The 21,238-nt window shown below is 41.4% G+C and overlaps 1 protein-coding gene across 1 annotated transcript; it reads left to right on the forward strand.

Annotated features, from left to right (window-relative positions):
• Nucleotides 1-17,652: 17,652 nt before the first annotated feature.
• Nucleotides 17,653-18,552, forward strand: LOC110887033. Its single transcript, XM_022134941.1, has one exon. It carries the CDS (start codon nucleotides 17,653-17,655, stop codon nucleotides 18,550-18,552), a length of 900 nt encoding a protein of 299 aa, XP_021990633.1.
• Nucleotides 18,553-21,238: the final 2,686 nt, after the last annotated feature.

Here is a 21,238-nt window from a genome sequence, read left to right on the forward strand (position 1 = left end):
CAGGATCTTGAACAACAGAAAATCGCCAGAATGAAAAGTTCAAGTCATCAGCAAGATATCAAACTGTACTATAAAGGAAATGTTCAAACAGTTGAAGCAAGTCCAAAAATTCAAACAGCTTTTAGTGCAGGAAACTCATCCGGAACATCTAGTCCAAGCTCAGTCAACACTAGTGGATTTTCAAGTGTGAATCCTCCAAGTGTTCAAAGTGCATCTGCTGGAAATGGTCATCTGATTCAGTGCAATGTGGCTCTACATCTTCAAAATGGAGAAAATTATTCTGAAGAAGTTGTAAAGCATCATATGGCACTATTGGTTACTGCATTAGAGTCTTATGAAGGGTTGATTGCCAGAAAAATTGGCAATCCAATGCTCACAAAGGAAGATTATGACCAAATCGATGCAGAGGAGCTGGAATTGATGGATATTAAATGGGCATTGGCGAGTGTTTTGAGGAGAGCAGAAAAGTTTAGATTGATTACAAGAATAAATGACTTCTTGGATGCAAACCTTTCTAATCTAGGATTTGATAAATCTAAAGTTGTCTGTTTTCGTTGCAGGGAGAAAGGTCATTTTAAAAGAGAATGAAAGAATCAGGAGCTGAGAGGAGCAAAGGAGTCGTCTGGGAAAGATGATTATTATAGGAAATCCATTTATCAGCAAATCACTCATCAACCGAATCAACAAAAAGAAGCTTAAACGGCACATGGAAGAATGATCGAGGATGCAAACAGGAAAGCTTATTATGGCTGAAGGTTTTAGCTGGGACAAGTTTATTCCAGCTGATTCAAATGTTCAAGCGTTTATTGCACATATTGTTCGAAAGCCAGAAATGTTGAAGGAATGGATAGATGTGTTATCTGATGAAGAGAAAAGTGAAGATGAAGGATATGTTTCATCTGAAAACAGTTCATCAGAAACAAGTGATGATGAAGAGATGGAACAGATAAATTTGGGAAAAACTCATTTATCTTCTGACACTTTTGAATTTTATTTTGCAGAAAAATTGAAGAAACTGAAAGAGAGGAAAGCTGCAAAAGAATTGAAAGAAGTCAAAGTGATTGAGAAAATTGTGGAAGTTGAAAAGATAGTTGAAGTCGAGAAGATTGTTGAAGTCACAAAACCTTGTCTTACGTGTTTAGAGTCTTGTAAACAATGTATAGAAAAAGAAAAGAGGTTTAGTGAGTTAGAAAAGTTGAAAGAACAATTGTTGTTTGATGTAAAGAATTTGAAAAAGTCGTATGATGTATTGAACAGAAATGTGAATAGTCTGGAGAAGACTAACTCTGAAAGAGAGAAAGCTTTGAAGATGATGAATGCTTCCATGATGTCAAAGCAGAAAGAGATAAACTTTTACATAGAAGAATGTGCAAAGTGGAAGAAAAAGTTGGATAGTGAAGCAGCTGAGAATGAAAGAATCAGAAGATTGCTGCGAAGTTACACAAGTTGTGATTACATAATCGATAGAATTTATCCAACAGTTGAAGGTTTTGAGGCATTTAAAGATGAACAGCCAAAGAAGAGAAAGGATGCTGGTAAGAAACAGGGTGTCTGTTATAATAAGTGTCCGCCTCCGATTTGGGAAGGGTATTCGCCTAGAAAACCTAACGAGGAAGAACTAAAACAGGCGGTCAATATTAAGTTAGAATCCGAGATAACCGATGTTTTACCAGACAATATTGATGTCATGTTCACAGCGTCCGACACAGATCATGAGTCCGAATTGATAAAAAGAGTGGTCGATCAGGTGTTGGATAAGGATGAGGAGTCAGAGTCAAAGTCCGAGTCCGAAAGTTCGTGTCAGTCAGTCGGGAGTTCAAATTCGTCCAAAAAACGTTCAAAATCATCAGGAAAATGGGTTTATAGTAAAGAAGTTTTGCTATCAAAATCTAATTTGAATGATGAAACATTTGAAGTTGTGTACACTTTGAATGATTCTGACAAATTATATTTTGATAAAGAGTTTCCAATAAGAGGTGTCAAAACTGAATTGATAAAAAAGGTTTTCAAACTAACAGAAATTAATATTTCTGAAATAAAAGATGAAAATCTTACAATAAAACCAAGACCTTACACCTCAAGAGTACAACAACGTTTAAACAAGAAAAAGGGTTACAATTCCGGTTCTGGTTTTCAAAAGAAACCAAACCAAAATCGTAGCTACAAAAAGAAAGGCTTAGGTTTTATTCCACCAGAAAACTATAAAAATGAAAAATTTTCTAAAACAAATACAAAATTTGTTTCAGGTCCGTCTGCTGAGGAAGAGAAGAAGAGCTCATTCTGGAGACAAACAAATCAAGAATTCCTAGCTGAGAAAAAGTAGAATGAAGTTCAGAGAAAAGAATCCAGAACCTGTTTTAGATGCAATGAAGTTGGACACATTGCATGGAATTGTCCTAAATCAACCAAGATAAAACAGGGAGTTTCTGGAAAACTGAAAGAAGTTATTGTTGACAAAACCAAACCACCAACTGAAAAATTTGAAGTTTTCAAAAATTCAACATTTGAAGTTGGTGAGTGTTCGAAGAGATTTTACAGGCGAAGTGTAAAACTTGATAACCAAAAATGGGTTGTTAAGAAATCTGAGGTAAAATCTGGTGATGAATCTGATTCCACAAAATCAGAGGAGCCAAAGTTTGATGAGAGTGATGAAAACTCAGTTCCTTCAATGGATGATAAGAACTTTCCACCATTAAGGACTGAGAATTTTAAAAGAAAAGTTGGAAAGACTGAAAACTCAAATCAAGTTTATTCTGAAAAGGATAATTTTGAGGTTGAGAAAGCATTTATTGGGAAAGTAAAGAAGATTTTCGGAAAGATGGTCGATGGGAAGGTGAAAGGGGTAAAAGACTTTTACGCTAAAAAGAAAGCAACTTACATCCCAACTAAATCTGAATTGAGATCACCCAAGGCTGGTCAGGCTTGGGTGGACATTTTCTTTGAGTAAACACCTGACTTGCTGGAGATCCCAAGTTTATATCGTGGATCAGGAATCGACATCATTCTTGTAGAAAGTGTGTTTGTGAAATAGTCCTTCAACCTGGATTGAAAATGTGTTGAAATTTTTACAGAATAAAGGACTACGCCGGAGCTTCCAGGTTGGTAATGCAAAGCAGGAATCGGCATTCTGATTGGTAAAATGGTTTATGTAGATGTGACATTCCTACAATTGGTATTGTCTGAATATTCTTAGAAGTGGTACAAAGGTTGCTTAATTGCAAAACGGTAAATCAGGGACATTAATTTGTACTTGATTTACTACACATGATAACTGTAACACCCCCAAAATACCACCTGCGGAAACCCCGCGAGGCGTGTTACACATCAGAGTCTGAGCCACTAATCACATTGAACTAATAGTAAATATTCAAATAAGACATGTCATTAGTAGCCAAGATTAAATGTCAAACACGATATTAATTTCCAAGAGTTATGTAGCGGAAGCATATGATAAGTCGTTTAGTAATCGTTTCAAAATAAACTTAAAGCCAATGTATCAATTATAACTAATCCAGCAGCTTCGATCCATGACCACTCCAGCACGCCCAGATAGCAAGTCCATGTCCCAAAGTCAACGACCTACAAGCATGCAAACAAGTGTGTCAGACTACGCTGGTGAGTTCAAGGTTTTGTTAACGTGCTGAGTTACCAGATGTATGTTAATGCAATTCCATGTTGCGTTACAATATTGCACATGTTAGATACCCTAGGGAGTGTGCCCATGTGTATCCGGGGAGTGGTTACCCCTTGTTTGCTATGTTGCCATCGTTAGATACCCTAGGGAGTGTGCCCATATGTATCCGAGGAGTGTGCCTCTAACAACCATAGCCCTATCCAGATAATTAGTTCACGCCCGTCCTTACGGCCCGGTGTGAGGTTTCCCACCTAATAGCGCTATCAACTAATTACCCCCATTGCCCTCCAGGCAATAACCAAAACCGATTTAGTTGTTTACCCAATGTTTCCCTTCCAAATGTTTACCCGTTGTCCCAAACCACCGGGACGCATGCTTGAGAAAATGCAATGAACTCACCTGGGATTGCTCGGTATGATACAAAAAGTTCAGTTAAGCTACAATGTGTTCAACCACGTCCTAGCACATTTATTATACAAGTCAGGTTTGGTTCACGTAATGCACACAGGTTTACACATAACTAACAGGTTTCAGGCACGTATAGAACATGGCATCACAATCAAGCTATACAAGTTACAGTCACAACATATCAACTTGCACGATTTAAATAAGTCCAATAGTATCCGGCCCATCAATAATATACAACCCAATAACATATCGGCCCAATACACCAAACACATAACAGTCTTGTGCGGTCAGAGATGTAAGCCCAATGTGCTCGGCCCAAATTCACTAACATAACTTGTGCGGTCCAACTCAGGTTGTGCGGCTGACTTTGGGCTTGTCCGGCCCAAACAGCGTAACAGCATAACATGTGCGATTCATCTGGGTTGTGCGACTGGCCAGCCCAGCCCAACATGTCCTCCGGCCCAACAGTTAAGCTGATCCGCTAACTTTGTGCGATTCAGGGGATCTTGTGCGATCAATACCCCCTTGTGCGACCGGATCAGACTTGTGTGATTGGACCTCTTGTGCGACAGGAGGTTTTGTGCGACCAGGAGCCTTGTACGAGTGGGCTCCCTGGTGCGGTTGGCTAGTCTTGTGTGATTAGAACAATCTTTCCACAAATCAAGCTATTCGGTTACAATCAATTAACAGTTTCCTTATCTAGTTTTATCAATTAACAACTTCCAATATGTGATTAATCTAATATAGATCAAACAAGGGTTTCATCTACAATCTCTATGAACCCTAATCAATCAAAACATGAACACTAATCCATACCATACCATTTAATTGAATTAACCCTAGAACTTTACACATAACATTCGGATCCAATTCATATCACAGCCGATTGCTTGTTTGTTCGGTAGTATCACAAGATCAACAATCCTTATATAAATCATACATGACATTTAAGCAAATCAAATAACAAGAACATCAATAGAAATTAAACATCACCACTCGCATGCAAGGCATAGCAACATCACCTCGGTTTTTAATAAAATCATGCAATCACAACATCATTTAACAAGATCTCAATATTAAACACTAACCGCTATCAAAGAGGGTGACCAAGAATTGATCCAACTTGTGATCTTGGTGTCGTCGGCTTCCAAGCAAAACGAGAGAGAGAGAGAAAGTCGTCTAGGGTTTGTGTGTGTGTTGTGAGAATTGTAACAATGAGAGAGTGATCTCCTAAGGTGTGTGTGTTGTACGTATAAGATAAGTGGGCCGAAACCCCCCCCCCCCTAATGGGCTGCCCATTGGTTCCGGTCACCAGGAATACGGCCCAAGGCCTTGTGCGTTCAAGTAGAGGTTGTGCGGTCAGGTCACTTGTATAAATATACATTCACATAAACTAAACATAACATTCACATAAAATAACCATATCATTCACCCAACATAGTTCACGTGAGCACGTAACGTTACACAAAATGGGTTTAAATTACGAGTTGTCACAGTATCCCCAACTAAAAAGAAATTTCGTCCTGAAATTTGGTACGCACTCACTAACGTAAGCTATATTGTTCACTAGTTTTCCTGGGGTGTCACATCATCCCCCACTTGAATGGGAATTTCGTCCCGAAATTTACTAGTTGCATCAACAGTAGGTTTGCTAGGTTCTGCCTGATCTTTGGGGAACAAATGTGGATACTTGAGTTTCATCTGGTCCTCGCGTTCCCACGTGAACTCTGGACCACGTCTTGAGTTCCAATGAACTCTCACAATCGGTATGCGGCTGTGTTTACGCACTTTAACCTCCCGATCCATAATTTCAATTTGTTCTTCGACAAACTGCAATTTGTCGTCTATCTTCAGCTCTTGGAATGGTACTACTAGTGTTTCATCGACCAAACACTTCTTTAGCTGCGATACGTGAAATACATCATGGACATTACCCAACTCAGCAGGTAGTTCCAACCTGTAGGCCACTTTTCCAATTCGTTCCAGAATTTTGAACGGTCCCACATAACGAGGGTTTAGTTTGCCGCGTTTCCCAAAACGCACCACACCCTTCCAGGGTGAAACCTTTAACATCACGCGGTCATTGACTTCAAATTCTAGCGGTTTACTACGCTTGTCAGCGTAGCTTTTCTGACGATCGCGAGCTGCGGCCATACGGTTTCGAATCTGCACAATGCTTTCTGATGCCTCAAGAACAAACTCAGGTCCTGTGATCTGACTATCCCCCGCCTCATGCCAACAGAGAGGTGAACGACATTTCCGTCCGTACAGTGCTTCGAACGGAGCTGCCTTAATACTTGAATGGTAGCTGTTGTTGTAGGAGAATTCTATCAACGGTAGGTGCTTCTCCCATCCTTTTCCAAAGTCGAGTACGCATGCCCGAAGCATATCTTCAAGTGTTTGGATGGTGCGCTCGCTTTGACCATCCGTCTGCGGGTGATAAGCGGTACTCATGTCGAGTTGGGAACCAAACGATTTATGCATTGACTGCCATAACTCTGAAGTGAAACGCGGATCACGGTCTGAAATGATAGAAGTTGGCACTCCATGCCTAGAAACCACTTCCTTAAGATACACTGCTGCCAGCTGAGAAAACTTGTCTGTTTCCTTGATTGCTAGGAAGTGTGCTGATTTCGTGAGGCGATCAACAATCACCCAAATAGTGTCGTTCCCAGCCTGAGTTCTTGGTAGTCCTGTCACGAAATCCATAGCGATCTGCTCCCACTTCCATGTGGGTATCTCTGGTTGCTGTAGTAGACCTGAGGGCTTTTGATGTTCTGCTTTGACTTTAGCACAAGTCAAACATTTGCTGACGTAGGTTGCTATATGAGCCTTCATGCTAGGCCACCAGTACGTAGTTTTTAAGTCATGGTACATCTTATCTGATCCAGGATGTACGGAGTAACGTGACTTATGTGCCTCTTCCATTACAAGTTCCCGTAAGTTGCCAAAGAATGGGACCCAAATGCGTCCGGTTACGTAGTAAGCACCGTCTCCCTTTTGTTCTAGTCGTTGCCTCGAGCCACGTAAAGCTTCAGCTCGAACGTTCTCTGGTTTCAATGCTTCTAACTGAGCATCCCGTATCTGGGAAGGGAGATTGGACTGAATCGTGAGTTGCAATGCTCGTACACGCCTGGGTGCATTATCCTTTCTGCTGAGGGCGTCAGCTACAACGTTCGCCTTGCCCGGATGATACTTGATGGCACATTCATAATCGTTCAATAACTCCACCCATCGTCGTTGTCGCATATTCAACTCTTTCTGGTCGAAGATGTGCTGGAGACTCCTATGGTCGGTGTAGATGGTGCATTTGGTACCGTACAGATAGTGCCTCCAAATCTTCCACGCAAACACCACCGCTCCTAACTCCAAGTCGTGTGTCGTGTAGTTCTTCTCGTGCACCTTTAGCTGACGAGAAGCATAAGCTATCACCTTCTCGCGTTGCATCAACACACAACCGAGACCCTGAATCGAAGCATCACAATAAACCACAAAATCTTCGGTACCCTCTGGTAATGACAAGATCGGTGCACTGCAAAGTTTCTGCTTTAACAACTGGAAGGCCTCTTCCTGCTTCGTTCCCCAAGAGTATACCGTGTTCTTCTGTGTTAGTGAGGTGAGAGGTTGTGCGATTTTCGAGAAATCTCTAATAAACCTTCGATAGTATCCAGCGAGACCAAGAAATTGACGCACCTCAGACGGAGTCTTTGGTGCCGCCCAATTCTTAACTGCATCCACCTTCGCAGGGTCCACATGTATCCCTTTCTCGTTAACAACGTGCCCAAGGAAATGCACTTCCCGAATCCAAAAGTCGCACTTAGAAAATTTCGCATACAGCTGTTCCCTTCTCAAGAGTTCCAAGATGAGACGTAGGTGACGCTCGTGATCTTCCTTGTTCTTGGAATAGACTAAGATGTCGTCAATAAACACTATAACAAACTCGTCGAGATATGGCTTGCATACGCGGTTCATGAGATCCATGAAAACCGCTGGTGCATTGGTCAATCCAAACGGCATGACCAAAAACTCATAGTGTCCATAGCGCGTTCGAAAAGCCGTCTTGGGAACATCCTCTTCCCTAACCCTTACCTGGTGATACCCCGATCTTAAGTCAATTTTGGAATAGAAGCTTGACCCTTGCAGCTGGTCAAACAAGTCGTTGATGCGTGGTAATGGATAGCGGTTCTTAATGGTCACCTTGTTGAGTTCTCGATAGTCGATACACATACGAAATGACCCGTCTTTCTTCTTCACGAACAGAACTGGGGCTCCCCAAGGCGAAGAACTGGGTCGAATGAAACCCCTATCCAACAACTCCTGCAATTGATTGGACAGTTCCTGTAACTCTCCAGGTGCTAAACGGTAAGGAGCTCGAGCAATTGGGGCCGCTCCCGGCGCAAGATCAATCTGAAATTCTACTTGACGATGAGGAGGTAACCCTGGTAGCTCCTCTGGGAACACATCAGCGAATTCTCGCACCACTGGTAGATCCTCGATCTTACTCTCTTCAGACTGAGCGTTGGTAACTAACGCTAACAGTGCAGGATACCCCTTTTGTAGATACTGCTGTGCACGCATGGCCGTGATAATCCCAACCATCGTCCCACTACGATGCCCTTGAACCAACAGTGACTCTCCATCAGGGAGAGGAATACGCACAATCTTCTCCTTACACAGAATTTCTGCTTGGTGCTTGGACAACCAATCCATGCCTACCACTATGTCAAAACTACCGAGCGTAACGGGAAGGAGGTCAATGTCAAACACCTGACCCACGAGATCTAGTTTGCATCCAAAAAGGACATTCGAGGCTTCTATCGTCTTACCATCTGCTAATTCTACTACTTGTTTAACTTCTAAAGGTGTTGGGGTTATCCCTAATCGTTGACTAAACTCTAGGGACACGTAACTCCAATCGGCACCCGAATCGAATAATACAGAAGCAATACGATTGTTAACAGGAAACGTACCAGTTACAACATTGCCGTCATTCCTGGCATCCCCTGCTCCAAGCTGGAACACTCTGCCTCGAGCACCGTTTCCCCCATTATTGCCGTTGTTGTTGTTGTTGTTTCCAGCGTTGTTATTATTCGGGCGGTTGTTATCGTTAGCGTTCTGGTTTAACTGAGGGCAATCCCGCTTAAAGTGGCCCTCATCACCACACTGGTAGCACCCCTTCCTGAAACCCTGGTTCTGCTGGGGTGGTTGTCCCTGTTGTCTCTGATTCTGCTGGTTTTGTTGCTGCTGGTGTTTAGGCTGTGGGGCCCTACAATCCCTGGCCTCATGGCCCGCCTTACCACACCTGTCACACTTCCGAGTACACGACCCGAAATGATGATAGCCACACTTGTTACATCGTGGCTTCTTCCCTGCGTACGAACCCTGGTTGTGGCCACTTCCCTGGCCTTGATTGACGGAAGACGACTGGCTGATGTTGCGGTTGCTGTTGTCTGGCCTTTTCTGAGTCTGGCCAGCACTGGATGCCTTGTCATAATCAGTCCACTTCCGCTTGTTATCATTAGCGGACGCAGTGGCAGTGGGTGTAGCAGCTTTAGTGGCCGAAATACGCGGGGGTAACGAATCGCTTTCCACCTCTTGATCCACAATCTTGTGAGTCAGACGAACGATCTGTGTCAAATCATTGAGATGGGCTGCTGTGACCAAGCTCTTGACACGCGGAGGCAACCCTTTGATGAATAACTCAATCCTCCTAGACATAGGCCGGGACAAGTTCGGGCACATGTCGGCCAATTCATACGATCGCTTCACATACGCTTCGACTTCAGATCCAACCATCTTCAAGTCGTAGTATTCGTTTTCCAGCTTCTGAACTTCATCCCGAGGACAGTACTCTTCCCTGATCAGTTCTTTAAAGTCTTCCCAAGTTGTGGCATTCGCTGCCTCAATGCCCAACAACTGCACTTGGGCGTTCCACCATGTTAGGGCACCATCAGCCAAGGTGCCCGCGGCATATTTCACCCTGTCCCCAGCGGGACAGTTACAGATAGCAAACACGGACTCTGCTTTCTCGAACCATCTCAGAAGTCCCACAGCCCCTTCAGTTCCGGTGAAGGTCTGTGGCTTACAGTCCATAAACATTTTGAATGTACACGCAGGCTGGTTAGGTTGAGGTTGCGCTTGTTGACCTAAATAACGGGAGGAAACACATTATAGGAATGAAAAGACGTGTACGTGGTATAAGAGTAAAGGGTACTTGGTACATTCCGTACCAGCTTGATAGGCTGCTAGAGCCTCAGCCACGCGGGTATTGATTAGTTCAGTCAACTCAGCCTGAGTCATGTTGATGTTGCCACGTCCGTGTCCTCGTCCACTCATGTTTCTATAGTGGGGAATAAACCGATTTAGAGATCGAAATAAGATAGGAGTCAAGGACCATACTGATATTTACGTACTACCAGGTTCACACATAGTAAGGCAGAACCCTTCTCACGCTCGATAAGCCTCACTGGGACTTGCATGCACCCCGCGTTATTATTAAGTGTGCACCCATAATAATAAGGCAATTTGCATGCTTATCTCAGTGCCTCTTAGCTTGCGCTCGAAGTTTCCCCCGTTCAAACAACACAACAGAGGATATCACAGTTCTATGGTTTACATGAGTCGAAGAGTAGTGTCACACTATCAAGTCACTATGGTGTTAAACGTTTCAGTTCATATACGAGGTGGGTGTGTGACTGCTAAGCAAGTAATGTATAAAGTGAGAGAGAAACGAACCTTGCAATCTGGTGCTGAGTGTCATGATCGATTTTCGAAGTTGTTCGGTTATAGTCTGGTTTTACAAAACGTTTTAAAACCTAGTTCACTATAACCAGTGGCTCTGATACCAAACGGTAACACCCCCAAAATACCACCTGCGGAAACCCCGCGAGGCGTGTTACACATCAGAGTCTGAGCCACTAATCACATTGAACTAATAGTAAATATTCAAATAAGACATGTCATTAGTAGCCAAGATTAAATGTCAAACACGATATTAATTTCCAAGAGTTATGTAGCGGAAGCATATGATAAGTCGTTTAGTAATTGTTTCAAAATAAACTTAAAGCCAATGTATCAATTATAACTAATCCAGCAGCTTCGATCCATGACCACTCCAGCACGCCCAGATAGCAAGTCCATGTCCCAAAGTCAACGACCTACAAGCATGCAAACAAGTGTGTCAGACTACGCTGGTGAGTTCAAGGTTTTGTTAACGTGATGAGTTACCAGATGTATGTTAATGCAATTCCATGTTGCGTTACAATATTGCTCATATTAGATACCCTAGGGAGTGTGCCCATGTGTATCCGGGGAGTGGTTACCCCTTGTTTGCTATGTTGCCATCGTTAGATACCCTAGGGAGTGTGCCCATATGTATCCGAGGAGTGTGCCTCTAACAACCATAGCCCTATCCAGATAATTAGTTCACGCCCGTCCTTACGGCCCGGTGTGAGGTTTCCCACCTAATAGCGCTATCAACTAATTACCCCCATTGCCCTCCAGGCAATAACCAAAACCGATTTAGTTGTTTACCCAATGTTTCCCTTCCAAATGTTTACCCGTTGTCCCAAACCACCGGGACGCATGCTTGAGAAAATGCAATGAACTCACCTGGGATTGCTCGGTATGATACAAAAAGTTCAGTTAAGCTACAATGTGTTCAACCACGTCCTAGCACATTTATTATACAAGTCAGGTTTGGTTCACGTAATGCACACAAGTTTACACATAACTAACAGGTTTCAGGCACGTATAGAACATGGCATCACAATCAAGCTATACAAGTTACAGTCACAACATATCAACTTGCATGATTTAAATAAGTCCAATAGTATCCGGCCCAACATGTTGTGCGATCCACAACATGTTGTGCGGTCCAACCAAACCCGGCCCGTCAATAATATACAACCCAATAACATATCGGCCCAATACACCAAACACATAACAGTCTTGTGCGGTCAGAGATGTAAGCCCAATGTGCTCGGCCCAAATTCACTAACATAACTTGTGCGGTCCAACTCAGGTTGTGCGGCTGACTTTGGGCTTGTCCGGCCCAAACAGCGTAACAGCATAACATGTGCGATTCATCTGGGTTGTGCGACTGGCCAGCCCAGCCCAACATGACCTCCGGCCCAACAATTAAGCTGATCCGCTAACTTTGTGCGATTCAGGGGATCTTGTGCGATCCATACCCCCTTGTGCGACCGGATCAGACTTGTGTGATTGGACCTCTTGTGCGACAGGAGGTTTTGTGCGACCAGGAGCCTTGTACGAGTGGGCTATCTGGTGCGGTTGGCTAGTCTTGTGTGATTAGAACAATCTTTCCACAAATCAAGCTATTCGGTTACAATCAATTAACAGTTTCCTTATCTAGTTTTATCAATTAACAACTTCCAATATGTGATTAATCTAATATAGATCAAACAAGGGTTTCATCTACAATCTCTATGAACCCTAATCAATCAAAACATGAACACTAATCCATACCATACCATTTAATTGAATTAACCCTAGAACTTTACACATAACATTCGGATCCAATTCATATCACAGCCGATTGCTTGTTTGTTCGATAGTATCACAAGATCAACAATCCTTATATAAATCATACATGACATTTAAGCAAATCAAATAACAAGAACATCAATAGAAATTAAACATCACCACTCGCATGCAAGGCATAGCAACATCACCTCGGTTTTTAATAAAATCATGCAATCACAACATCATTTAACAAGATCTCAATATTAAACACTAACCGTTATCAAAGAGGGTGACCAAGAATTGATCCAACTTGTGATCTTGGTGTCGTCGGCTTCCAAGCAAAACGAGAGAGAGAGAGAAAGTCGTCTAGGGTTTGTGTGTGTGTTGTGAGAATTGTAACAATGAGAGAGTGACCTCCTAAGGTGTGTGTGTTGTACGTATAAGATAAGTGGGCCGAAACCCCCCCCCCCCTAATGGGCTGCCCATTGGTTCCGGTCACCAGGAATACGGCCCAAGGCCTTGTGCGTTCAAGTAGAGGTTGTGCGGTCAGGTCACTTGTATAAATATACATTCACATAAACTAAACATAACATTCACATAAAATAACCATAACATTCACCCAACATAGTTCACGTGAGCACGTAACGTTACACAAAATGGGTTTAAATTACGAGTTGTCACAATAACACAAAGAACAAGATGATGAACCATATCCCCAAATTTTAACATGTGGTTAACCTACAAGTGCCTACAAGTTGTAAAAACAAACTCATTTTCCGGAAAAATCATTTTGATTAAAACAAACTTAAGTGTTTTGAAATCTAAATGAGAAGATGGTTTGTGAAATGGGGAGTTCAGATTATTTATGCCTAGTGAATGGCGAATTGATGTGATTCGATGTCAGTTGTCGTGTTTCTGTACAGTGTGTTTTCAAATTTTCTTTAATGTGTTTGCATTTTAGGGGGAGTAGAAATTTTCAGAAAATCCAAAAACATTAGAAAATTTGAAAAAGCTAAAAACATGATAAAACAAAAATGAGTTTTGTTGTGAAAAAAGAGAAAATGATAGTACATCAGTGGACTGTCACAACATGCTAAAGAATTGGAAAGTTAAAATGTGATAAACAATCTCACTGTGGATGTGTCAGTAGGTTTTTACACATTTAGTAAATTGTGACGAGATATAAACCTAAAAATTCAATCTTGCTTATTCTGTGGGTAACAACATCTTGGATATATAGGTAACCCCTGAAATCTTGTTTGAAAGGTCCCTTATTCTGAGATACTAGGTCTTTATGCTCAGTGATATATGGGGTATTATCCCGGGACTTCTGCTGTATGGAAGTACTGACCTAGTCCCCAGATAATGCTTTCTGCAAATGCTTTGAAACATAAGCGCCGCCCTCAGCAAGCTGATGAAACAATAAAATTGATAGTCGCTGCTGTTGAAAACAAAAGATCCTCTAAAGGGGACACACCGAAAAGTCGAAGCCTTCATCTCTCTGTGTATACGGAAGTATCGACCTGAGCTCTCACGACCCTCGCATTTAACCCCTTTACAGATATCATCTGTGGTATACTCACCTGTAAGACTGAATATTGGGATCTGGATACGAGAGTATATTCAAGTAGTGGGACACACGGATAAGTTCAAGAGCTTAAAACATTAACATCGTATCTCGGAACAGTTGAAATTCGTGTGAAAATTTAAGTGGACCAGTATACTGACAATCTAGGTGAATTGTTTAGAACATAAAATGAAATGAAGCTTAACGGTGTTGGTGATTTGTCTCAAAAACTGATATGATCCTCTTACACGAACTCACAAAAATATTGTCTGTAAATATTTCTTTACTGCATTACATGTTTCTTTATTACAAAATCCAAAAAGATTTTCAGTGTGTTTTAGCATAAAGTTTAAAAAATCCAAAAAGATTTTCGACAACTGATATTGAAATGCTGATTTTCAAAATTCTGAGTGCTAAACATGATGAGTATAATTTGAGAGGAGTTTGTCTTTAAAACTGATTATTTTTTATCAAACCTTCAAGTGGTTCATCAGATTGAAAAATCATTTTGTTTGGATTTTGAAGGAGACTCTAAGTTAGTGCAAGTTTATATGTTTGAAATATGTATATGAGAGAAATTTACTTTGAGGTAGAGCTTATGCAGGTCAAGTTGAGCCAGGTCATTCGATCCTGAGATCCGAGCTAGATGAGAGCCAGGTTCCGATACCTGAGGACTCTGATTAGAGGTAGCCAGGCAAGGATCTTGGAACATGTAGAGCCAGGCTGATTGATCCTGAGAAGCTGTGAGATGGAAAGACAGACAATGATCCTAAAGCTGATGATGCTGATAAACTGAAGAAATACCAGCATATCGCAAGGGGGAGTCTGAAGACCTGCAAGGAAAGACTGAGAGAGTGAAGCCAGAGATAGATCAAGACTGAAGATGCGAAGACTCGACACTTAAGACTCGTCAACATCTGGGGGGGAGTCTGTTAGTGCATGCATCTGTCGACTTCGTCTTGTATCGAGTCTTAGTCTTAGAATGCTAGATCAGGGCACATTGTACGAGATTTCCCATGAAAGTTGATTTCACGTATATGAAACATGTCACTATGTGGGAAATCAGAAAGTTGATTTCACATATATGGACATGTCACTATGTGGGAAATCAGAATTATGTCACTATGTGGGAAATCAGAAATTTGTCCGTATGTGGGAAATCAGGAGGGTGATTTCGCTTTTATGGACATCATGTCCATATGAGCGAAATCTTGCTACTATAAATACTCCAAGAACGAAATCATTTGTAACGAATTCTTGATTTCCATACCGAGGTGCTGCCGGTGTGAGATTTGACTGTACAAGCTGTTATATCAATCAAAAGAGTGATTTAAGTGAATATCTAGTTGTTTCTACATTAGTTACTTGTTTTCCGCACCTGTAACTGATCGAGACTTCTTTGATAGACTCGTTCGGGTCAGAATACGATTCTACAGCTTGATCTTCTACACTTCGGCCTGCATCACACGCATTCCTTTTTTGACCTAGTAACATATCCAGATATTAACATCCAGTTATTGGACTTATTGGACTGTATTATTAGACTACAGTTTATTAATGTAAGCCCACGGGCTCGGTTAGGTTTCCAGGGTTCCTTGTGATCTCTATATATTGTAACCAAACACATCAATAATATCAAGAAGTCTTTTACCGTTCTTACCTGGTATCAGAGCCAACCTAGGCTCTATATCGTTTCTGCCGCGTCACACACAAATAACAAAACCCTAGCCGTCACTACTTGAGAAAAACACTAGACAGGGCAGCGTGCCGCCACTGCCGCCGCCCTGTCCGGCCTCCGTTCATTTCTTTTCATTCTTTTTTTTTCTTATTTCACGTTCCAAATATAGTCTCAATTACGATTCCAAACAATATCCCTTGTCCGCCCTTTCTGCCGCGCTGATATGGAAATTGAATGTGCTTGCTCCGCTGTGTAGTCTCGGTCATCGCTTTGTTTTCTTTTTTAGGACACAAAGTAGGTGTCATTCAAAATAAAACAAAAGTAGGATAGTTTTTTCTTTTGATGACATGTTGCTGACATCACATTATAACTTTCATGCACAACTTTTGTGTTAAAATTTTGCTTTTTGATTCAGCATTATCAAGCCAAATAAAGAAAACAATTGGTTTTATTATCGAGTAAGAATTTTTGAATTGATTTTACGGTCGTCCATCCTGTCAAGAGCCCCATACAGGACAACAGTCCCATGCCGCCGCCGGTTTTTCTTGAGCCGCTACGCCGCACCATTTTTTTGCAGGACTACGGTCCTCTGGCGCCCCCGTTTAGTTGAGCCGCTATTTCTAGTAGGACTACGGTCCACTAGCCACCAGCCGCGTTGCCACACCGCTTATTGGACTACGCTCCGCAGCCGTGTTGTTCATTGTCACCGCGACCATCGGTCTAAACCACGGTTTGATCACTTAGATCTATAGATCTCCCTTCTCTCTCTTGTCGCCTCTTGACCATGATCACCGGCCTTCTCCTTCTATCTTTCTTTGATCTACGGATCTCACTTCTTTTCAAAGTCCTCGCCTGACAACGATCATCGGTGTTCGATTTGACACACCGTCGCACGACCACGGTCGCCGAGTGTCTATTTGTTTCATTTCTTTCTTTTGTTCTCACCGGACCACGGTCCATCCTATCAACCCATGGTTTGTTCAGATCTCTTTCTTTGATCTACGGATCTCGCTTCTTTTTGAAGTTGTGCCTGACCACGGTTACCAGCCTTCACCATCTTTCTTAGACATACCGTGCTCGACCATGGTCGCCAGTTGTCTTCTGCAGCTTTTCTTCCTTGTACGTCTTGCCATGGCCGACTGGGATCTTGCTTGTCTTGTGTTATTATTCCGGGAATTAACAAACTAAAGCAGTGGAAGCCGTACATCGATTTAATGTGAAGTATTGAAGAATACAAATTGTTATTTGTTTTGGCAAAACCAGACGACTTGTGAGGTTTTTTTTTTTTTTTTTTTTTTTTTGTTGCAGAAGTTTCGACCTACAAGTCAAGAACCGAGAATGAGACTAGTTTAGTTTTATTGTTTTGCTTGTTTTTTTTCCGGTCTAAGCGTCCGATTTTCTACCGCTCTGACCGCGGGGGAGTATTGGACTGTATTTTTAGACTAGGGTTTATTAATGTAAGCCCACAGGCTCGGTTAGGTTTCTAGGGTTCCTTGTGATCTCTATAATATTGTAACCAAACACATCAATAATATCAAGAAGTCTTTTACCAATTTGAAATAGCTTTTGCACCCCTTCCCCCTACATAATTCAGATTATAGCCACTCCTAACTTTGCCCGTGATTCTGTTCCCCCAAAGCTTGGATACATATGTCTACCAACTATACCTGTGTGTAGCACAACCTTAGATTCTTCTCTTCAACCTGCTTGTTGTGACATGATGAAGTGGTGGTGGAAATACAAACCAAATCAGGAGGAGTTATGGGCCAAAGTGATAAAATCAATTCACGAGTCTAACAGAAATTACAAAATAATTCCAACTAAAAATAAAATTGCAGGAAAGATATAGTGTCTGCAGGTAACGAGCTCGGGCGAATAGGGATGTCGGTTTCGGACGAGATAGTAGCGGAAGCAGGTACAGGAAATACAGTAAAAGTAAAATTCTGGATCGACAACTGGTGTAACGGAAAAAGATTCAAAGAAAGGTTCCCGGGTCTGTTCAAGATTGCTAGAAACAAACAAGTCAAAGTGGCTAAATGTGTTACAAAATTGGAAAACGAAAACCAATGGAACTTAGGGTGGGTAAGACCACCAAACTCGGATGCAGAATGGGCTCAATGGTGGAACATGTTATACTTACCGAATAACGTGAGATTTAAACCAGAATCGGACACATGGATGTGGAAGTTAAACAATAACGGGGAATTCACAGTCGCGGCGATCCCAAAACAAATAGTAAAAGAAGATGTACTGGAGACGGCAGACGAATGGAAGCATTGGAACAGCTGGATTCCTCCGAAAGTTAATTATTTCACGTGGAGAGCAGCGATCGAGCGGATTCCGGTTAAAAAAGAACTAATTAAGAGAAGGATACCGATTGATAATCAACTATGTTTACGATGCGAGGAAGAGGAGGAATCTGCAGACCATGTTATATGCGGCTGCATTAGGTCAAAACCAATATGGAAATCTATACTTGTATGGTTAAAAGTGCCAACATATACCCAATTCGAAAGATGTACAGATGTTCTAGAGCATGTCACTAGTCTTTCAGGATCAAAGGAGTGGAAGAAAGTTATTAACACAGTATTACAAACTACCATGTGGAATTTATGGAAGGCTCGAAATGAAATGGAGTTCAAAGGTAATATCAGATCTGGTAACAACATAGTAGAAAACATAATGGCGGACAGCTTCATTTGGTTGAAAAGCAAGTCGAAAATTCAGAACATAGTATGGGAGAGATGGGTGGACTTCAATATTCGAGATATAGTAAAATAATGTCGTATTAGTTGGGTGTCTGTAATCCGTTTTGTTATTTGTATTTTGGGTTTTTACAGCATATGCTGGCCTTGTTCTATTAATCATAGAATAGAATCTGACGGTTCAAAAAAAAAAAAAAAAATTATAACTAAAGGCTGAAATCTTCATTAAAGTGCTTTACCTTATTTTTTTATCAGTATTACATGAAATCTTCATAATGTGTTTTCGATCGGTGGACTTACTTCATCAGTATTACATGAGCATTTAATGGCATTAAACTCAATTATTTAAGGTTTAGAACTTCCGGAACCCACAAATGTGCTAACTTGCTTCTCTCTCTTGGTGAGACAAAAAAAATGTATAAGCAAGGTGATTCATTTGTTAATGATACATACAACAATCGAGATGACGTTTCAGACTTGATGATTGTAGGTCCCTTTTCTCGGAGGATCGAGAACAAACCTAAACCTTGTTATACTAACCCACTAGCGAGTGCGGAATCCAAGCTAGCGGGCAAACCGGGATGATGCAAGAACAAACACAAGAACACACAAAGTTCACCGATTAACACCACTGTATTAATACGTATGAAGGTTTACGGTTACAAGCACAATGTTTACAATCTTGTTTGCAAACTCTCTAAAGTGTGTGTGTGTGTGTTTTCCAGCAGAGTTTCTCTAACTCTCCAAATGTGCATCTCTTGACTAACACTAACACACTGCATGGGTATTTATACCCATACATAACAGGTCTTGGTCGAAGGATCGATAGATGGTCCGAAGGATCATCTGTCGATGACAATGTGTCCGAAAGATCAGCATGGACATCGAAGGATCATCCTTCGATGCCTAATGGTCGAACCATGGTCGAACCATATCTTTCGAGCACCTCGAAGGATTAGCAGTATCCTTCGAGGCTATCCTTCGATCCAGACAACATCATGTTGTCCAAGTCAAACTAGGAGGATAGTTGACTTGGTCAACTTACAGACTGATTTAGGACATCGTTTACATACAGACCGAATACAGACAAAGTACAGACACAAGTGCACCAACAAACTCCCCCTTGGCTGTAGCTTTGTCTTTATCTTGTCTTTATCTTCTATAGATGTAGACTTGTCTCGAACTTCGACAGTCTTTGGTCTTCGAGTTTCCAAAACTCTGATGTCCTTTCAAGTCTTCATGGTCGGAGGATCTTCAAAGTCTTCACGTCTTGAAAGCAGAGAGTGTATCAACAAACTACCCGTATCATGTAGGCAGTGTGTTAACAAACTCCCCCTTAACATAAGCTCCCCCTTGAGTTATGCTCGTGAAATACTTTAACTTTATGAAGTGAGATCCTTGTGGTGTTGATGATAGCCAGCGGCAACTCGATCATCTTCATCTTTTGAGTGCCTTCTCGTCGTGTCTTCATTCCAAAGCTTGTCATCGACCATGTTCTCCTAGCCTTTAGAATCTGCACATGCAAGAAATCTAAACGCGTAATGAGAACAACTGCTTGGAACATAGTATAAGCAAATGACACACGAATGACCATGTCACAATCAAGCACCGTCCGACAGTTTGAAAGTTTAATAAATTTTTCAAATTTTAAATTCTAACTTTCAAAACATGCAAATTTCGACCGTTTATGAAGATTTAGTCAGTTTGGTTTTCGTTCAGGTTTCAGGCAACGAAGACTTGAGCTCCAACATCGTACGATCGAAAATAAAGTAGAAATAAAATCTTTTTGGCTTTTATAAAGTTTATATTAAAACACAGATTTTAGGTGTGTTTTTGAAATTAAAAGACAACAATTTAAAATCCTTTGAGTGTTATCAAACGACATCACCGCTAATGTCGTGCTGATATGCACCAAACGACGAAACTGTTTAAAAAAGAAAACAAATAAAAGTTAAACAGTAAATAAATATATACAAACATTCTTTTTGCGAGTTTCGAGGGTAAGAGAATCATATCAGTGTACGGTCATGCCAAAACACTCTTGTTGTTCAGTTAGTTAACATTAAGATAAGCATCCTATAACAATTATCGGTATTGTTGTCCACTTAAGCTCAACTTATCAGATGTAATCATGTTTAGAGGATACGTTAATGTATGATTTATACTTACCGACCGGTGTTCATCCACATCACGACACATTCCCGTATCAAGGTATGCACGAGAGTTCATCTTACCGGTGAGTATACCGATTATCATCTGTTTGACCGTATAAATTGTGAGATACTCACTTATTTTGATTTGAAAACAAGTCCTTTGTGATATAATCACTTATTGATGAGGAACTTGATTTTCGTATGCATGAGGGCACAGGTGCAAGTTCGTGAACAGGTCAGTACTTCCGTACAGCAGAGAGACAAACTTGACACCCGGATAAATGTGATATTTTATCACTTATTTGATTTGGACATGTGATTGTTTATCACTTATTGAGGTCGAATGCAGTATGCAATATGTACACGTATGTATAGTATCATGGAAGATCTAGACTTGCGTCCCCGTTATTTTTCGGTAAAAGATACAACCATGATACCCAGATGATAAGCAGCATAAAGACCGAATATCTCAGAACCTCGGCAATCTATCAAACGAAATTTCGGTACTAAGACCATATGCCAATGAATGGTTCCCACCTGGTCTTCAGTCGATTAAGATTTATATCACCCTGCACACTTTAAAATGATTGTGAGCCTACCGATACATCT

This window comes from Helianthus annuus, chromosome 14, assembly GCF_002127325.2.
Source record: "Helianthus annuus cultivar XRQ/B chromosome 14, HanXRQr2.0-SUNRISE, whole genome shotgun sequence".
Lineage (NCBI taxonomy): Eukaryota > Viridiplantae > Streptophyta > Magnoliopsida > Asterales > Asteraceae > Helianthus > Helianthus annuus.

Excerpts from the sequence above, each read along its gene's own strand:
- LOC110887033 (XM_022134941.1), top strand. The coding sequence starts at position 17,653 with ATGTCGGTTTCGGACGAGATAGTAGCGGAAGCAGGTACAGGAAATACA.